Genomic DNA, 19,199 nt, shown 5'->3' with positions numbered 1-19,199 from the left:
AATCGACTTTGACCGCTGCTTATCTAACCAATCTTAATTTGTCAGGTGTTGCACAAATTTTAACATTTCCTCACTTGTGAGTTTGTGTGATTTATTGAGAAACATATCGCGTGAAAGGCGTTTGATGAGCTACATATTTCTCTGTGATCGATTGGAGAGACTTGGCAGAGATGTGAAACTCCCATTGATTGATCTCAACTACAATCCCCGCTGACCAGAGAAAACACTCGATAGTGAATGCGAGAGGGGATTTAAATTGGACAAATACTGTCCACCTCCTTTGACGGATAAGGTAGCTGAGAGTTTTCGCATACGGTCTGAGCTAAGGCACTATTAGCGCTGATTAACGAATAGCCTAACCTCGACACAGTGCGACATTAGCTAGCTTGTAATGTCGGAACTGTTGGACTTGTTTTCCCTTCCAGACTCCGCTTCCTGTTAGCCTTTGCCTAGCTGGAAAATCGAAATTATGCTAATGCGCGAGCAGGTATAGTTAGCCAACGCAAAGGGGTGTAACTTTACAGTAGGCTACCCATTGCAAGTTATTCACAAACCTATGCTAATAACTTTGTTTCACAACCAGCTATCAGGGCAGCTGGTTTCCTTTAGTTTGCTAACGCTCCACGGATAGCTTAGCCATCTTGTTTGTGTTGAGGGATTTAAGTATTTAACTTGACAAGCTTTTGCAAGCATAGAGCGAGCGATATTAACTTCAGTTGCAGTTGCTTGTCAATATCGGCAATGGGATCACTCGTGTAGGACCTAATTGCGGTGACTATTGCCTTTCAGTGTACTTTATTTTACTGTGGGAAAAACCTGACTGCTCCACTGTGAAAAGACAAAAGAAAGCCAGTGGCTTGTACAGCTGATGTTCTGCTAACGACGAAAACCCGTGGTAACTAACTCAGAGAAAATAGTATTTTGATTATTGTTTTGCTATACCATATGTCGACGTAAGGACAGCATTTCCAAGCACTTTCACAAGTCGTAAAATAAGAAAGGTTTCCGTTAAGTTGACCCGCAGAGATAGCTAGGGAGAGAGTGGACGTGATGCAGATGGTGCTTGTGCGACATATGAGGGCTGAACCCGCTTCTTTCAGGTATCTCATCTCATTATATTGAAACAACAGCTTTAAATGCCTTAGAAAACACTGACAGTAGCCGGTCGTCGTCAGAGGTAACTAGGTGGATAGAGAGACGCGAAGAGGCGGTCTGAAGAGGGAGGCTCCTGTCCGTTTCTGGACGTCCATCTCTCCAGCCTACCTTCATCACGTCCATCCACCACCGCCCTCCTCTTCCCCAGCCATGGACCCCCCGAGGACTCGGTCGCGGTCTCGGTCTGGCTTCTACCATTTTAGCGTGAACGGTAACGTTGGGAGCAATGGCAGTGGTAACGCGATTGGTAACGGGAACATGATGAACGCCAGCGGAGGTGGGGTGAGCTACCCACAGCAGAACAACCCCGGCTGGGCGCCACACCATGGTGGTCGCAGCTATCAGGAGAGCCAGCAGCAGCAGCACACCCCGGGGAGCTACCTGCCTGCAGGGGCGCAGCGTCACTCATCGCACGGAGCTCACAGACATCCCGGGGCCGGTAAGCAGGGTTAAATAAACAGGGCCTGTACCCCGGCTAGATGGATCATTACACACACACAGGATACACCCCCTGAGGGATGTAGGCAGACCACTACCAGCTTAACAGGCTTTGAGACATTTAGATAAAAGCCTTTCCCTTCCAGCTGTTGATTGAGAGACTATAACTATATTTGATGGCAGGTGTGGTAGTGCCGGTTCTGCTTTTGAGGTGTAGAATAATATTTACACAGGTAAATAGGGCAAACCAGGTTCCTGAACTTTGTCTTGTGTGCCATTGCAAGGTTTTGTTCTCACAGTGAAAATTATGCTGGCCATCACAAGGAATTTAGGACTGCAGAATTTTCCTTTGCACAAGCCAGACATGGTGGTGCTGAATGCCTGCAGGTCATGTCATGTTACTCCTGTGGATGTAGTCAAGACACGAAAACGATTGATATGGGTGATCAGATACATAATTGAACAATTACTGTTAATTAGAACTATACTTAGATGTAGAGATATAGCGATTATGTGGACATGAAATATGGACTCTGAATAAAACAGACTTGTTTGCAGAATAATGCTTTCTTTTATCATCACATTGGAGAAAGATGGAAGAGAGTCCCACACACTCCTCGGTCTTTATAAGAAGTGTGTAAGAGAAGAGGGTGATTAAAAGAGCAGTTTGAAGCCTTGAAACAAGCCTTGAAATTGTTTGAAATGAAATCTCTCAATTGAAAGCGATTTTATCTTTTAGTTTCAGATTGCTCACTGCTGTGATGCAGGCTTCCTTGTATTTCACCATCAGCCCTTTCATCCATAAGCCCTGATGTTTTTCGGCACCAGTGCACATCTGTACAGCTCTATGTCAAACTAAAATAGTCAAACAGATAAATCATCCCTGTGGTTCCGGGTAGAGTAAAAATTGATAAGGTTTTGCCGTTTTTGAAACAGAGATGAACAGCAGAGTTTTGTTGGCATGTTGTTAGTTTCTTAACTCAGATTTACTTGCCCTGCCCAGTATCAGTTGAATAAGTATTTAGTTGGCTTTTTATGCTCACAGAAACAGTGTTTTTTTTGGTCCAACCCAAAATTCACTAAGGACACGGTGAAAAACTCCCACTAAACCAATAAGAACAAAGGAAGAAACAAATGAACATGCCAAAGTGGAAATTCAAAGTGAGACAGCACTCCAGCCTCCTTTCATTTTTTTCCACCATTGTCACCAGTCTGCTTAGCGTTCAGCACGTTTCCATTGCTGACCATTGGAAAGTGACTGTAATACCTTCTGTGATACCAGATTGTATTCCCTCGAAGGCAAAAAACCAAAAGTTCAGTGAATGAATGAAAGCAGGCTTTTAATGGGCCTCCTCTGTTGTAATAGCAACGCTGTTGCCAAATACCCAAAATAACCTTCACAGAGGGCATGCACAAAAACACATGCTTCAAAAATTGAGAGACTACAGAGGGGTTTGTGTGAATGACTTAAACAGTGTATCTCCCAGCTGTGTGATCTGCCTCCTCCTTAGCAGCTGCACATGCCTCTTCCTAGATAAATGGGGTCTGTGTGTATTTTTTTGGGCGTGTGTGTGTGTGTAACATCTTCCATGTGTAAGCAAAACAAATGTTTGTGTGACTGAGTGCATTATATATTTCCTGTTTGTTTGTTTTTGTATATGTCACTGTGTTGCATCCCTTGGCAACACTTTATGCAGGATATACCACGGCTGGATTGGTGGTGGGGGTGTTAAAAATGTGTCCCCCTGGCTCAGCTCTGTTTTTTTTCTCCTCTTTTTCTCCTCCTCTTTCACTCCCCCACTGTCAAGCATGTTGTCACTTACTGTTGCTTTAATATTGAGTGTAGCATCCCACAGTCTGCCAACATTGAAACTTAATAGTCACCGGTTTTTGCAGACCCTCATTGATTTTCATCTGCGATCTGTGCAGATTATGTAGGTGATATAGATTGTGTCTCTATTTTTGGCTTGGCTCTTGTAAATAATGGTTCAAGTCTTTGTATATTCATTTAAGAACAGAAGCAAATTTATACTTGGTGACATCTGATACTCTGCCATTCACTCTTCTGCCTGCCTGACATGACTGTTGTGAAAGAAATGGTGTCAGTCTTCCCCAGTAGCCATGCTTAGAGGAAGATCGTGTCAAATCGCCGACAGAACCTATCCAGTCTGAGTTACCATACCCTCTTCTATCGCCCCTGGAGTAAATCAGAGTTAACCGGCCTAATTCTTCTCAAAACGCGTGGGTGGTTGAAGCCCAGGACCCTCTGAGGTCTAGAAAAGGGGTGGTAGATGAAAAAATCTGTATAGCGGTGTGTGGGCCACTGCTGTTGGCTAGTCAGTCAACCGACCGTCCCTGCCACAAACTAGCTGTGTGTCTTTGAGGTGTCACTATCGGTAGATTTCACAGGGCTCTGGGGTGGCATCACCAAGACAAGAAAGCGGTGGGGAGGGTTTAGATCTGTTGTTTCTGAGGAGACAGAATGGGCTGTTTGGGTGAGTGGGGCAGAGATGAAGGAAGGATAGCCGCCCCCCCTGGTGATTAAAGGTTTTTGGGGGACTGCTGGAGAAAACTCTTGTTAGCCGAGTTCAAGGACATCCTTCTTAAGCTGCTGAAATGTCTGCGTGCACATACTGCATCCAGATTGCACATGTGGACTGTCAGATAAACAGCTGGGAGAGAGCTTTGTTCTCCTGAGATAATTTCTTTGGTATTACCACTTTAATCAGTGATGTGGTTTTTATTTAAGATTTTTTTTTTTGGAGTGTACTAATCTCATTCATGCCATGAGGTTTTTTTGTGATAGTCTGTTGATGTTTGGAAAGAGATTTTAACCGTCTATTTGCTACAAAGAGATAAAATATAGGAAAGGAACACAGTACTGAGCTAATAATGGTTTATTGTCTTGCTCAAGACACTTTAACATGGCAGATCCTTACCATCTCCCAGACTTAAAGCCAGGTTTTCTGGAAATACTTTTTTCATAGGGACTACTCTGCAGTGTTGCTCCAGTCCGTGAGGTAGTACTAGAGCTGCAACCAAACATTAGTTTCATTATTGATTAATCTGTTAGTTTCTTTGTGAGATAGATAAATCATATGTCACAAATTAGTAAAACTTGCCTTTCACAATTTTCACACACCCAAAGTGATGTCTTCTTGTTTTCTCAGTGTGTAAGTGCAGAACAAAAAATATTCAGCTTTCAGTGATATCGAGGTTATTGTGAAAAGCAGCAAATTTTCACATTTGTGAAGTTAAGAGTCAGCCAATATTTGGCTTTTGTTATATAAACAACTCAAACGATTACAATCAACTAGTAAGTTATTGGATTAATCATTTTACCTTATGATAGTACTCAGTGGTAACTTGGAGAATTGTGATGGTGCCTGGAGACAAAAATCATTATCTGTATTCAAACAACGTTAGACAAGGCGGTCTGGTGTGTTGTGATTGTTTGATAAGTGGACTTCCCTCTGTCTGTTCCTGTGAGTCTGTATGGGCTTTTCATGGTAGGGGGGTTGAATGATTTGTCTGTGAGAGCCCAGAGACGATGAGTCCACTGTGACATCTTCCAGAGATTGGCTCGGACCCTCGCTGAGGACAGAGGACTGTAACTCCGTTTGTGAAGCAAGATTTGGGGTTTTATTTCTTATCAGTGTTGGGTTTTGTAGTTTTATGTCTGTTCACATCAGTCAGGCTTCATCAAGATAGTGTTAATTTTTTTTGGTATCCAGCGGGCTTTTAGAATGGAAAATAAAATCAAAAGCAACCAGCTGCCTGTGCTGTTGTATTTCTTTTAGCTTAGCCCATGTTCGTGTGTCTTGTGATATTGATGTTTTTCTCAGACCCATCTTATCTGATTATGTGTTTTTTTTCTGTTCTGTGGCCTGCAGGAGGAGTGCTACATTTTCACCCAGATAATGTGTGCAGCGAGGACCGGGACAAAGTAAGTGTGAAACATGACCACTGCCTGTTGCATCTGCTTTGGTCCTGATTTGAATGGGATTTGTTTGTCATTATTTTTGTAATCTCTTTTTTGTCTGTTCTCTTTTTGTTTCTTGTTTTATTTTTTTCCCCTCCTTGGTCAACCATCCCTTTGTGCTTCCTCCTCTTTTACCTCTACGTGTAGATGGAAGACAGCCCGAGCCCGAAACGGCAGCGTCTTTCGCAGCAGTCCATGTTGGATCTAAACTCTGCCCCTCCCTCTACTCCTTCCTCTCCCATTCGCCCCTGGGAGCTGCCTCCCAGTCGCAGACCACACCCCCACTACATGCCAGAGAGATGCCACACGCCTCTTCGCAACCGACGCAGGTAAGATTGTGGCGCAAACACATTTGACTATTATTTACATCGTTAATGTGATAGTTGTTCATGTTGTTCAATGTTTTTCTTTGTCGCCATTTTACAGCACAAATGATTAACTGATTAATCAAGAAAATAATCAGGAATTCAATTGATAATGAAAATAATCATTAGTTACAGCTCTTCACTGAATATGTTTTGATTCATGGTCTTAAACCAGATGAGCACAAAACAAAAGGCTTCAATATACCAAAGCATCAGCACAACAGGGCAGTGATGCATGATTGAGTCTGCTGAGTAGGTGTGTGTTGTTGACTTTTCATTTATTCGAGCTGTTGATGAATTTCAATGCATGAATTGAAATCTCAATAACTTAAGTCCTAACCTGCCTGTCTTGTTAGACCTGTTTTTGAAAGTATCCACATAATTAACTCCAGAGACGATTATTTTCTCTTTTCCACTCTATCCTGCTGATTTTACTTGGAAATGATTTATGATTAAAATGCATAATCTTCTTCCAAATTTCTGTCAGTATTGTGTATGAAGATTTTAGGTTTTCATTGTGAAATTTAAAGGAGAACTACACTGATTTTTACAGATCAGTCTGTTCACAGGTTTTGAAGGGCGCTACTCCAAATAAGTGCAAAAAGTTGTGCAAAGCTTTTTGTGTTTCCAGAGGGAGCTGTGTGATATCACATTGCCTCAAGTTATGTCACTGGAGTCAGTGTCAGATGAAGACTACAAGTTTGAAAATGAGCAAAGTCTGGGGGTGTGTAGTTAGAAAGAAGTGAGCTAGCTAGACATCTGTATCCCACTCCTCATCTCTGCTTGAGGCTAACAGCATGAAGTTACAGTAGCTGCTACTAGTGTATTTCACCTCAATCTTTAAACTGTTGCTGTTCGAGTTGCATTCTGGGTAATGTAGGTGCCAGAATATATGGAATAAAAAAAGACAATGTTGCAGGTTCTGTTGCACTGATCTTGATCGTTTTTGTTTGAAAGTTAATGCTAACTTATTTGCTGTAGCTGACAGCCCTAACATTGTGTTTATAATGATGCACACAACAGCCCTCATTTTTTCTTCCTTTGTTGAGACCCCATTGTCACCAGCATATGCACCGGCTATTTTTAGTGGGGTCCACTCATACACATAAAGTATCAAGAGTTACAAAATTGTCGTCCTTTCAGCAGACGTCAAGCAAAACAGAAAATTCAATCACAGTTCCCCCAAAATCGACTGAATGACCTTCTTAAATTTTATTTTTTTTTCAGTGTGTGCTTGATTCCAAGAAAATGGGATATTGAAAGCAGTTTTTTGTTCCCTGCCAAAGGAGATTTCTACTTTTGAAAAGGTTTACATTTGATGCCAGTCTTTTCTTTCTGTATCGTGCTTGATTGCACAGCATGAGCGTCTTTCATTTACATGTTGTCTTTGATAATTGTGATGAGAATAATTTCACATATAATATATTTGGTGATCGTGTCACCAATACATTTCACTTAGATTTGACAGGACACAGTTGGATTTCTGATCAGCAGTTAGCCAACTCAGACTGTCATGCCTGCCTGTTGTATAAGTTCTGGAAGGGCTCGTGTATTGTGTAAATATATTTTTCTTTTTTACCTTTTTTGAAGCACTGGGCCAAATCATGAAAATGTCATCAGGCTGCAGCACTAGAGCATTTAAAACCTTATATGGTGGCATAACTTTAAAACACACACCTTCCCATCTTATTCACGGTGTTATCAATTTGTTTACACCATCATAATGTAAGATCCAAGCTTATACCAAGAATCTTCTGATCTTGTTCGATTGGTATATTGTTTATTTCAAAGTTGGTTCATCTTCCAGCTGATTCATTCATCCTCTTATAATCCTCAGTCTTTTCTCTATCTTTCACATTCATATCACATTCTACCTTTTGATCTTAACTCCTTATGTAAAGTGTCACTCATCTTCCCCACTGATGATGTGGATTCATATATTGTCAAGTCTTTTGCATGTAGAGCAGTTTGACCCCTCTCTAAAACTAACAGACGATCATTAGCAAAGGCAGTAAACAATAGTGGCCCAGAAAACCTACTTTGAGAGTGTTATTTGGCTCCAGTTTGTCAGGTATTTTCTTCATCCATTTAAGTGCATTAAAAGTGAAGCCATGCTGTTTCAGCTTATATAACAACAAACAATGATCTGAACTTAGAACTGGTGTGTTTTGTACATTCACCGTTGGCCTTTCGCGAGCTGCAGGACCAATTACTTGTGTTTAACAAGTCTCAACTGCATTGAAGTCCTGAAATTGTCTTGTTTGTCTTTTGTAGGCAAATCTAAGTGCGATGGGAAACGGTAGTCTTTGCCTTACCTTAGCTCTGTCAAGCTTCATCCTGATGTTGTTGATGTGATCTTTCTCCCTGGTGATGTGTGACAGTGTGAGATATCTCCACTAGGATGTCTTGAGAAATAACCTCTCCCCTCCTCCTTGTCAGCTTCAAGATTGCCTCTTTTGCCTGATATCGCCGCATTCATAGAATCTCAGGTCTGGGTCTCAGACTGATCACTGGACCAAATCTGTGTGCAAACTCTACCTCAGGTTAACATGTGAGCTCCCCTAGGAACACCTCCTTTCAAACAATTTGTCCAAAGGGTCCACTCTTCTCAGTATTTCTTTTCAGTCCAAACACATGTAGATTTGATTTTCTGCTGAGTGTTTCCACACTCTCTATTTTGTCTTTAACTCATTGTTTTCGTTTCATTAATTTCCATTTACAGCTTCAACTGTAGCAGCATGGCAGTCTATAAACCCCTCCTCCAACTCCCCGGTCCGGAGTCAAGTTCCACCTTTAAAACATCAAGCTATGGCTGAAGTCCCTCTAAAGCCTCAACCCAACCTTTTCTCTTACTATGGAATGTATTGGAGCCGAGAAGGCCAAATGGCTCACCTTTGAGCAATTGCTTTTCATGGCGTTATCCTCCGTTGTTTCTCTTTGTTGTCTTTTTGACTTCCAGTAGACTGCAGCCCTGATATAACGGCTCCCCCGCCTTCTTCTTAGCCATTACATTCCCTATACTTTATTCTCTAATATTCTTTGACTGAGGCATTTAATCATCACATAATAATCTGAGTTTTAATTAAAGTTTGATGAGGGAGCTACACACTCAAATTTCACTTTCTATTTCCACTTCTCTTGCCTCTTCTTTAGTTTTCTCCTTTTTCTTCCACCTCAGCCCTCCAATGAGACGCCAGCGTGGCCGGAGAGACCGACTGAGCCGCCACCACCACCACCACGCCCACAGCAACCACCACTACAACAACAACAACAACAACAACAACCACCACCATCACCACCCCAACGGCCACCATCACCACCACCACCACCACCTGCACTCCCACCACGGCCCGTCGCCAGGCCACCAAGATGAGAACTACCGTCACCAGGCTCCTCCACAGGTCTACCCACCGTACAGCCAGCAACCTCCTCGAGGGCTGGGGCCTGGGCCTGAAGAGCGTCCGGGTCATCATCCCCCAAACCCCTCCCCGAGACCCCTCCACCAGTCACCGAACCTGTCTCCCAGGCTGCTGCACCCTGCGGCTCATCCACAGCACCCACATCCCCATGCCCATCCATCCCAGCAACAGAACAGTGTGGTGCTGGACCTCCATGAGCAGGTGACTTCTTAAAATGATGTGGCCTTGTTGCTGGGGTGCATTTTTACGTACAGTAGCATAAAGTGGATAAAGGCCTAAAATGATTCCAACAGAGCTCTAAAATGGGGAAATCATGACTTGCCGTTTATGACAGACAGTATAATTCTGACAAATTATCTTTTTTTTTGTGTATTGCCTCTTTCTCAGGCTGCCAAAGAATGAGACAATACAATTTTTAGACAGTTTTTCTAAAAACAGTCCAGTGTAAAAAAAAAAAAAAAAAAATGAAACCCAGCTACTAATGGGCGTATTAACTTATTTCCAGTTGAAGATGTCAACCACAGAGAGTATGACTAATGTGATTTTATTTTTAAGGTCCACTGTGAAGGATTAGGGGCAGTAATGGAATAGTCATAATTATGTTTTGGTGTATAATCAACTAAAAATAAGAATAGTTGTGTTTTCAACAGAGGGAGGGGGTAATTTTCCATGGAGTACGTCATGTTGCACCTCCATCTACAGTAGCACAGAATGGTGTAGGAAGTATTAAGTTGGTTGCAATATGTGACCAGATCGCTAGATGCCTCTAAATCCCACATGCTGTACCTTTTTTAATATATTACTCTGATCTGTAAGCAGTAACTACATTTCATGTAAAACTGATTGTCAACGTTTTTTTGATGATTTGACAAAATAAGTTTTTTGCATTGGCTGGGATGAAGGAAACTTTACCCTTAAGAAACCCTTGTAGCGTCTAGCAGGAATGATTTTTTCCTGCATAATATCAGTTAATGAAATTGTTAATGGCTGTCTCTTACTGAGGATGTTACTCAGGTTTTATTGAGGTTGTTACCATACCAGAATTTTAAACTTCAATACCATGGAAAAAAAGATAGAAAAATATGTTAATATCTGTGCAGCACTGGGTTGAAAATCTGATTGGGGATCTGTTTTTATACCTTTGGTCCATTCTGTACTATCAAATGCAAATATTGTCTTGTTTCAAACGTGATTTTTTAAAGAAATCTTTTAATACTTTTGACAACCGTATTATACACATTTTACTCGTCTCTAGGAATAGAGTGAAATAGAGTAATAACAGTTTACATTAGTACATACACTGCAGAGTTGGCCACAGACCATATTTTGCTATAAATCCTGTTCTTTTCATGGAAAGTTGAGGACCCTGTCCCTTTGATTTCCGTATTTAGGGTTCAGCTCCAGTATCGTATCCTGTGTCTCCACCGGGAGCACCACCAGGCCTGCCACCTCGCTCCGCCCCTCAACAGATCCCAGCATGCTCAGTAGTCTTCAGTGGCCAGCACTATCCCGTCTGCAATGTACCTCCTCCGGTGAGTGTGTGCACCTTTCTGACAGAAGTTCAGTGGGAGATTTGGTCAGAATTTTACCACATTGTGGATCTGCCCATTTACTATTAAAGATGAGTTTTCATTAATGTTTTCTTTTTGTCTCCCTGCCAGGTCCTTCAGACCTGTTCTGTGCAGCACTTACCCATGTCCTATCCATTCCCATCACTGCTGTCCAGTGACCCAGCCTTCCTGCTTCCCCCTCCCCACCTCCCCCATCCCCCAGCACACCTTTCCCACCACCCACCTCACCTGCCCCAGCCTGGACAGTTTGGACCCTATCCAGCACAACAGGCTCGATCGGTGAGTAGGAATTCATATGCTATTCTTGTTTAGCAACAAATCAAGTACATGTAGTGAAATGCAGTGTTTTTAAGATTTTTGCCTGCACAGCAAGTATCAAAGTTACAGTGAAGTGAATGAAATTCACCAGTAGAAACTAGGAAGAAGAGCTGTATGTGTTCTTTGCTCAAATGGCAATGGAAAATATTGTTTTTCTGCAAAAATGTCAGTGTTGTGCATCCATAACACTCAAACTGATCTGTGCCACAGATTCCAGCCAATTTAAAGAGCTGATGCTTACAGAGATTCATTGTTGTTCATGTAGAACGGAAATATAATGTCTTTTAGATGTTAGTCCATGTTTGTCTTTTGTGTGGCTTTGATATTGATTTTACTATTTACTGCTATGTAAAGCAGCTGCTGAAGAATGAATGAAATACAAAGCAGTATTAGTATTAAACTATTTTCACTTTTAAAATGAAAAATGTATAAAGCGCAGAAGTTACACTGATCCATGCAAACAACTGTTAAATATATTTATATTCATGTACAGTATAATATTGTTTTTCCATAATATATTCTAAGCACCAGTCTGGAATTTAATGTCTGAATTGTTTTTAATTGTTTGTGTTCACGTGAAATAATCTCAGATGTTAACGGTGTTTATTCATGCTTTGGCAGCCGTTGCAGAGGATAGAGAATGATGTGGAGCTGCTTGGGGAACACCTGTCTTTGGGTGCTGGGCTCCATTATCCTCCTGCCACCCACCCTGCACTCACACCACACTCCACACAGCTTCATTTCCTGTCTCATGAACCCCTGCCACAGGAGTTCTTCGGAGTGGTGAGCAAAGAGAATAATTCAATCTGAAGAAAGTTTCTTTTTTTAATGCCTTTGAGTGCAAAAAAAAAAAATCCTAAATTATTTGTCATGTGTGTGTTGTCTGTCAGTCCTATCCAAACTTTATTCCTCGGCGTCTCCCGGGGCGAAGATACCGATCGCAACAGCCACTGCCGCCTTCGCCTTACCACCCCAGCCTCCTGCCTTACTTCCTGTAAGTAGAGCGGCATATTGACTTATTAAGATAAGACCGTTACGAAGTGAAATTTCGTTCTCCAAAATTTGTGCTTGCCAAATATACAACAGACATTTCATTTTAAAAATGCTGTCAATAGCAGGGACGAATATTAGTTCAGGTAGAACAGACGGACGAGAAGAAGGAATCCAGAAATCCACAGGAGAATTTGTCTTTTCAACAGATCCAGTGTGATTAGTTACACCTGAAGAAGACCAAATACAGCCATTAGAACTGATTATTTATGTCTTTTTTTGTTTTTCAACTTACTAATTAAGACATTAGTTAAATCTACAAAATAAACATAAATGAGCAGACTCGCTGCTTATAAACAAAAAGGTGAGATGCATCTTGCGTATTTCTCATTTTTATGATTTAATGAGAACAAAAAAAAAAAAAAAGTCAGAGCTTGTTGGGAGAAGCGCTTAAGAAATCGAGGACCACAACTTCAACATCTGTTTAATCTCTCTCTCTGCTGTAGCTCAATGCTGCCAGTCCAGCCCACAGGTCCTGCAATCAGTCTAGAGCTGGATGTAGACGATGGAGAAGTGGAAAATTATGAGGTTTGTCTTTGTCTGTTTTCTTTCTGTTCTTTTGTCTGTATGTTTGCCTGAGGCAGACTGATTCTTCAGTTGTTGCTCCTGTTTTTATTTTTTTATTTTTTTTTGTCCCTTCAGGCCCTCCTGAACCTTGCTGAGCGTCTGGGAGAAGCCAAACTCAGAGGATTGACCAAAGGAGACATTGAACAGCTTCCTTCCTATAGGTTCAATCCAAATAACCATCAGTCTGAACAAACACTGTGAGTTTTGACCATCACTTTTCTCATAGTTAAAAATTAATTATTCTCCTGAGTAGCTCCTCAGGATCACCAAAACTATGGATTTTTGAGGATTTACTATTTTTCTGACACTAATGTTTATTGGTTGCTCAGTTATCCAGCTTATTGTTTATTTATGTAGCATATTTGTGGTTTTACAAGCTACGGTGAGGAAAGCATAAACAACTTCAAAGCATGTTGGAAAATAAATCAAATATCATCTGTCTGTTGGGGTTGGGCATTGTGAGGAAAAGTGTTTAATTGTAGTTGGTACAAATACGCCTAAAGAGCAACTTGAGGTTTGCACACAGATGGTGCATTTAAAACTAGGAACAAAGCAGTTCTTTACAGTATTTTCAGGGTCTTAGAGCTTTCTTAATTTTTTTCCCCAAATGTCATAATCTAACCTGACAACACGTGAACTTAAATCTGACCCAGTGTGTTGTGTAAAAAGTGTGTTAAACAATTGTTGTTTTTTTTTGTGTTGCTGTACTTGACCTTGACCTGTTGTGCTGCAGGTGTGTGGTGTGTATGAGCGATTTTGAGTCCCGCCAGTTGCTGCGAGTCCTGCCATGCAGCCATGAGTTCCACGGGAAGTGTGTCGACAAGTGGCTGAGGGTAAGTACCCACCTCACTCACACTGTGTCCTTGTAATACATTTACTGTACTGTGAGTTCATCTGTTGTTTGGTAGTAGATTGCGAGCTGGGAATGTTGTGCTAAAAGAACATAACCCAAACACGAGCCAGACTTGTCTGTAAAGAGAACCACACTGAACCCCAGGACGCTAAAAAGCTCCACATATACCTTTTATGTCAAATTTCCCACTAAAAATGCTAAAACAGCATTTGAGCACCAAGATCAGGTGATAATCCTGACACGGTCTTATGATTTTAGAAGCACAATTCGTTGCCCTCGGTGTGAACTGGTTTGAGACTACAAATGAATACAGAACAAATAAACACAATATTATAAACTGAAATACACAGCAAGAACTGGACATTTTGTATGATTGAAGACACGAGCTGCTTTTAAAATCTTTTCTCTTTTGGTTTGTTTCTGCTCTCCGTCCTCAGGCCAACAGGACGTGTCCCATTTGTCGTGCTGATGCCTCTGAGGTCCAGAGAGACTCGGAGTGACCACATGAGAGAGCCAGACGCTCTTAGCTGTCTGTCAGACATGTTCGGCACTACCTGCTCATGATATAGTGATACACATGCACATGCTCACACACACACACACCACAGCACGTCCTGCTTGTCTGTTATCCTTTCAGTCTTTTTCAGTTATCTTTTACATTTGATCTGATTTTCACCAGATTCCCTCTTCCCCAGTCATCCTACTCTTTGTCGTTTCCCTATCATCAGGGTTTCCTTTTCACATGAAGGCACGCCTTCACATCTTTTAGCAAATTACACCCTGCCCAACCACTATTCTCCTGTGGTGCGTGCGTGTGTGTGTGTGTGTGTGTGCGTGTGTGTGTGTGTGTGTGTGTGTGCGCGCGCACATGTGCAAAAGTTGTTTGGTCAGCCCTGTAATGCTGGACTACGGTACATTGCGTGTGTGCGTGCTTGTGCGTGAGATTTTTAGATGTCTTGGAGCATGCCTGAGTTTCTGTTGTGTATCAGACAAGATTTAACAACATCTGAGAGTTTTTGCTCACACGAGTGACTGACTTTACTTCCTGTTTGTATGTTTATGCATTGTCTGTCTGTATGCATACTATGCGTGTATGTATGTTATAGACTTAAATCCTTTTCTCTAGTTTGACACTAAGGGTCCATGAAGCCACTAAATGTCTCGGTTGCCTATTTGATCCATTTGTTTCGGTAGATTATTATAATTATTATTATTATTGTTGTTATTTTTATTATTATTATTATTACTATTGATGTTGTTTTTATTGTTATTATTCAAGCATCATAAGTGATTGTTTTCCTGCCTGGCAGTTACCTCACCATTCCGGTTTTTGGTCATCATTCATTACAAGCGGTTCACAGCTCTACTTTAAGCACATTATACATTTTTCTTTTCTTTTTTTTTTTTATTAATAAAAATATGTTTGTCTGTGACTTTGCAGTGGCACATGTGTTATATAGACATATATCTATATATACTGTATAAATCTATGAATATCTGTATACCAAATAAAAGGCTTGATATGAACTTTTTAAACTTTGCATTTTGTATATATTTTTTCTTTTTTTTTTTTCCTACATGGTGAATAGAATAAATCAGTTTGGTTGTGTTCAGGTTCTCATGACGTGGTGGTTGTTACTGACTGCTTCAGGTGGCTCCTTCTTTCCAGTTTTTCGCCTGAAGTTGTAATGACTTCAAACTGCCACCAGATGGTGTTACGTCTCTTCCAGACTACCATCAATCCACACGTGCCTATGTTGTGGTCCTTCAAGTGCGTGCTTTTTTTTGCTTACAGGTGGATGCTATGTAATTAACACAGTTTCACTGCAGATTATTAACTTCGTTAAACAGAACCTCCACATTACCGAATCACCACACAGTAATACAGGATGTCTGCTGATTTGTTGGACTCTGGCGTGAGACAGTGTTACTCTAAATAGTGTGTTCTCTGCTCCATAGAATGAGGGCGGGTAGGCGCCATTTCCTGTGAACCTCAATTCAACAACAGTCCATAACAATATAGCTGAACTATGCCAGCAAAATAAAACAAAAAAGCAACATAAATGAGTCCATAAATCAGGATGCAAAGAGCAAAGTAACTAAAGCTAAACTTGAACGAGAAATTTATGATTTTCAAGCCAAGCATGCAGGAATACATTATCAGAGATTACGTTCTTTAACTTTCAATATGCAAAGCAATGTAAATGAACGTCTGCGTACAGTTGGTGCGCAGACAGGCAGACGGGTCATCCGGCTCCCTTTGCAGCACTCGTTTGTTTTCCACATGTCGGTGTACATGTGCTTTCCCCAGACTGCACACATCTGTTTCCCTAGCAGCACACGGCTGTTTGTCTTGCTCCTTCTGTTAGTTTACAGCACTCAAACTGTGTATCTGTACATGCTAATACAGTATCTACCACTGACTTCCAAAAGGCAGACGTCACCTCCAGGCTTTGCAGCACAAATGGTTACATTTTTTTTTTTTTTGTTTTGTGAGCAACTTGCATGGGGCTGCTTGAGGCTGCTTTAAGAACACAAATGTCAAGGTTTTCTATTGGCTGATTATTCACAAAGTTCATGCCATCCAAAACTTATGAAATGTCCATTAATTGCCTCCCTTTGAAAGCTGGAGAAGATGTATATTTTTTTGAGTTTAAGTTAAATTAAGTATGAAACCTCCTGGCTGAGGCCTGATGACTCAGAGTCCTCCCGTCCTTCACCTTGTTCAATGATTTGCTTCCGCTCTCCATTTTATTGTTCATCTTTTATCTTATCCTTGCTCCTTCTACTAATTCTTTCTAATTCCCCTTTTATATTACGCATCCCTTACTTTTCTTCCTCCTCCTCTATCACTTTTGTCCTTTTCCTCAGACTTTGCTCCTCTTCTTTTTTCCTCTCATGTTTACTCCTGTGCCCTCTTTCTTTCTTTCTGTTCTCTGCTGTCTCACCAATCTGTTCTTCCTCTCCTCCTGTCCCTTGTACTTATGCATCCTCTCCTCCTCTCTTCCTGCCTCTGCTGTGATCACCACCCACTCCTTTAACCCGCTTCCGCTGCAGAGCAGTGAAGTGGAAGTTATGGGGGATTTCTGCCTAAAACTGTCTTCCCAGTTACTCAGCTCATGGAACAAACAATATGTGTCTTGTCTTTGCTTTCTCTTTCTGCATCTCCCATTTCATGACCAAGGTTGCGTAAAGCCAGAAGTTAAATGAATGAATAAATGTTTGATGTTGTGAAATTTCTTATGTTTGATTTGATTTCATTTGCAACACGTTAACCTGCACTGAAAAATGCAGAAATGTGCATCTACAGATCACAGTGTCTTTCCATTTCATGATAAACACCACATTCATATTTACATCCTTGTCTGCTCGATAGGAACCCATAATCTTAGCAGAAACTCATAAACAGTTTTTTCTTATAGTGTTACTGCTCAAGAGCGGTCCCGCTGGTAAAAAATGTCCTCCTCTTTGGCTGGTTGGTCGAACTCCACTCCCTTGTATGCGACTGGCTGTCCTGTCCTCAGGCCATGCTCGGATCGGTGACATGTTCCATGCTGCTTGTCCTACAGTGATGGCTCTGAGGAAGCAGAACTTTATTTAAGTCTGTCAGTTGCAGGTCAGCCTACTGCAAACTGTATTTTTTTAAAAGTGTGGATGAAGGTCATTCTTTTGGTCTTTTCACTATTCAAGTGGGGGTTTTGCATAAACGGCATCTGTGTGACCCTTTTCAAGTAACAGAGTCAATTCAGAACCGTAACATCACTTGTGGCCTCAGAGGAAGCCCTGAATGATTGTCAGATCAGCCACGTGTTTGTGTTTGCATTTGACTTTGGCTTGTCTGTGCTTGCTAGGATGATGTCTTTTAAGTATTATTTGAGTATTTAACAGGGAAAATGATAAACCGTGATCAGGCACCACATCCTTTATTCTTCAGTTTAAAATAATATATATATTTTTCACATCTTTGGTTTGATTCTGTACTTCCGCTGCTGCCTGAGAGGCTTTTACACCTCAGATGTCTCCATCGCTGTCCTCCAGGCAGCACACACTCTCAGTGTGTAATGCAAGCTTGTGTGTGTGTGTGTGTTAGAGAGAGAGAAAAGGCATGTGTGTGTGTTGTGTACACTGTCTCGAGCTGACAGGGTACATGGATTCTCCATCCTGCTTGTATATAAAAAGAAAGTGAGGTCACAGTGAGCTCTGCCTGCTTCACTTATATTCACACTCACACACACAAGCATATGCACACACTCCTGCACGCACTCTATCTTTTTTTTTCTGCCCTTTCATTTGTGTATTGTTTCCCATCCCCTCCATGGGCACACACTCAGCAGTGTGAGGGTTAAATGTGAGCACGTCAGCAGGATAGTTTGTCCCCTGCCCATCTTTTTGTCTGAACTCTGTGTGTGTGTGTGTGTGTGTGTGTGTGTGTGATATTTATTTCATAGGGATTTCCCCCTCTCCATGCTAGGTGGCTGCTGGCTGTGTCATCATGTTCTGATCCGTCAACGGCCATCATCGTCACTTGTGGGACATGTTGTGTTTTGTGTGTGTGTGTGTGTAAGAGGAAGAGACAGAACTGGGATGTGTGTGGACAGCGCCAGTGGAAACAGTGCTTTACCGGGGACCTCAGTGGGAGTGACAGCGTCAGGCGAAGCGTTTCCATTTAATATGTTATGTCGTGAGAAGAGGTGAGCTTGGAGATGGACTACATCGCATGTGTTTCATACTGCACACACACACACACACACACACACACACACTGCACACACTCAGGTCATCTTCCCAGTCTTCAGGATAATTCCCTTGAGGATAGTTCATGAATGTATGTAATTATTGTCAGCCGGCTTTTATGTTTTACAGTTCAAAACAGAAGAATGACTGCAAATAAATGAACCCCTTGTAAATCACGCTTTATTATAATGTAGTTTATCTTAATGTCTTCACATATTTTTAAGCGTTGATGATGATGATGCAATCTGAGTTTTATTCATGGGATTTTTAGGAGTCATGATGAGATTTTGTCACATATCTTTCTAAACATTAACTGGTAAGGTACATGCTATGATGACTTTAGAGTGTTAATTTTCCATGAACTAATGTGACTACAAACTGAAGATCACAACCTGAACCTGGTTGCTCAATACTAATGTGTTCAACTTCACCTCAAAAGTTGGAAAAAGAAGGTACAGCAGACTATTAAATAGGCTTTTAGTATGATTTCTCTGGATTTGTTCATTTAGTTGGGACTTGTAAGACTATTTGGGTTGGGCATTGCTGTTTGCATGACATAAACAAAACTTGTTTTTAATCATTCTTTAAGTCTTTCAGACTCACACTAAAGTTTAGAGCACTAATAATCTATCTTTTAATGGTTTTGATAGACTCCTAACAGCAACCGGCTCACTCTGCAAAACTGTCACTGCTCAGAAAACATCTTTTTTGACAGATAAGAACAGATGCACCCATACTAGCACGAAT

At 41.3% G+C, this 19,199-nt stretch overlaps 1 protein-coding gene across 2 annotated transcripts; it reads left to right on the top strand.

The window, feature by feature from the left end:
• The first annotated feature begins 124 nt into the window (after positions 1-124).
• On the top strand, positions 125-14,543 carry LOC124068123 (E3 ubiquitin-protein ligase RNF38-like). Of its 2 annotated transcripts, XM_046406061.1 has the most exons (13): positions 125-1,100; positions 1,176-1,594; positions 5,487-5,539; positions 5,723-5,904; positions 9,119-9,560; positions 10,751-10,891; positions 11,021-11,209; positions 11,870-12,031; positions 12,139-12,242; positions 12,745-12,826; positions 12,941-13,062; positions 13,599-13,698; positions 14,156-14,543. In XM_046406061.1, exons 2-13 carry the CDS (start codon positions 1,306-1,308, stop codon positions 14,216-14,218), a joined length of 1,929 nt encoding a protein of 642 aa, XP_046262017.1. In that variant the 5' UTR covers positions 125-1,100; positions 1,176-1,305; the 3' UTR covers positions 14,219-14,543. The 2 variants fall into 2 exon arrangements, with proteins under 2 accessions (XP_046262017.1, XP_046262016.1); XM_046406060.1 differs by having other exon boundaries at positions 126-1,594.
• The last annotated feature ends 4,656 nt before the right edge of the window (positions 14,544-19,199 follow it).

The sequence above is a fragment of the Scatophagus argus genome, chromosome 12 (genome assembly GCF_020382885.2).
Source record: "Scatophagus argus isolate fScaArg1 chromosome 12, fScaArg1.pri, whole genome shotgun sequence".
Classification (NCBI taxonomy): domain Eukaryota; kingdom Metazoa; phylum Chordata; class Actinopteri; family Scatophagidae; genus Scatophagus; species Scatophagus argus.
The sequence above is the reverse complement of the archived record's forward strand: the minus strand, read 5'-3'. Positions and strand labels throughout refer to the sequence as shown.

What these genes read in the sequence shown, in the direction of transcription:
- LOC124068123 (XM_046406061.1), top strand. Translation starts at nt 1,306, where the DNA reads ATGGACCCCCCGAGGACTCGGTCGCGGTCTCGGTCTGGCTTCTACCAT. An exon ending in GCAGCGAGGACCGGGACAAA is followed by an intron (nt 5,540 to 5,722) that starts GTAAGTGTGAAA and finishes CTCTACGTGTAG; the next exon opens with ATGGAAGACAGCCCGAGCCC. An exon ending in CCTCTTCGCAACCGACGCAG is followed by an intron (nt 5,905 to 9,118) that starts GTAAGATTGTGG and finishes CTTCCACCTCAG; the next exon opens with CCCTCCAATGAGACGCCAGC.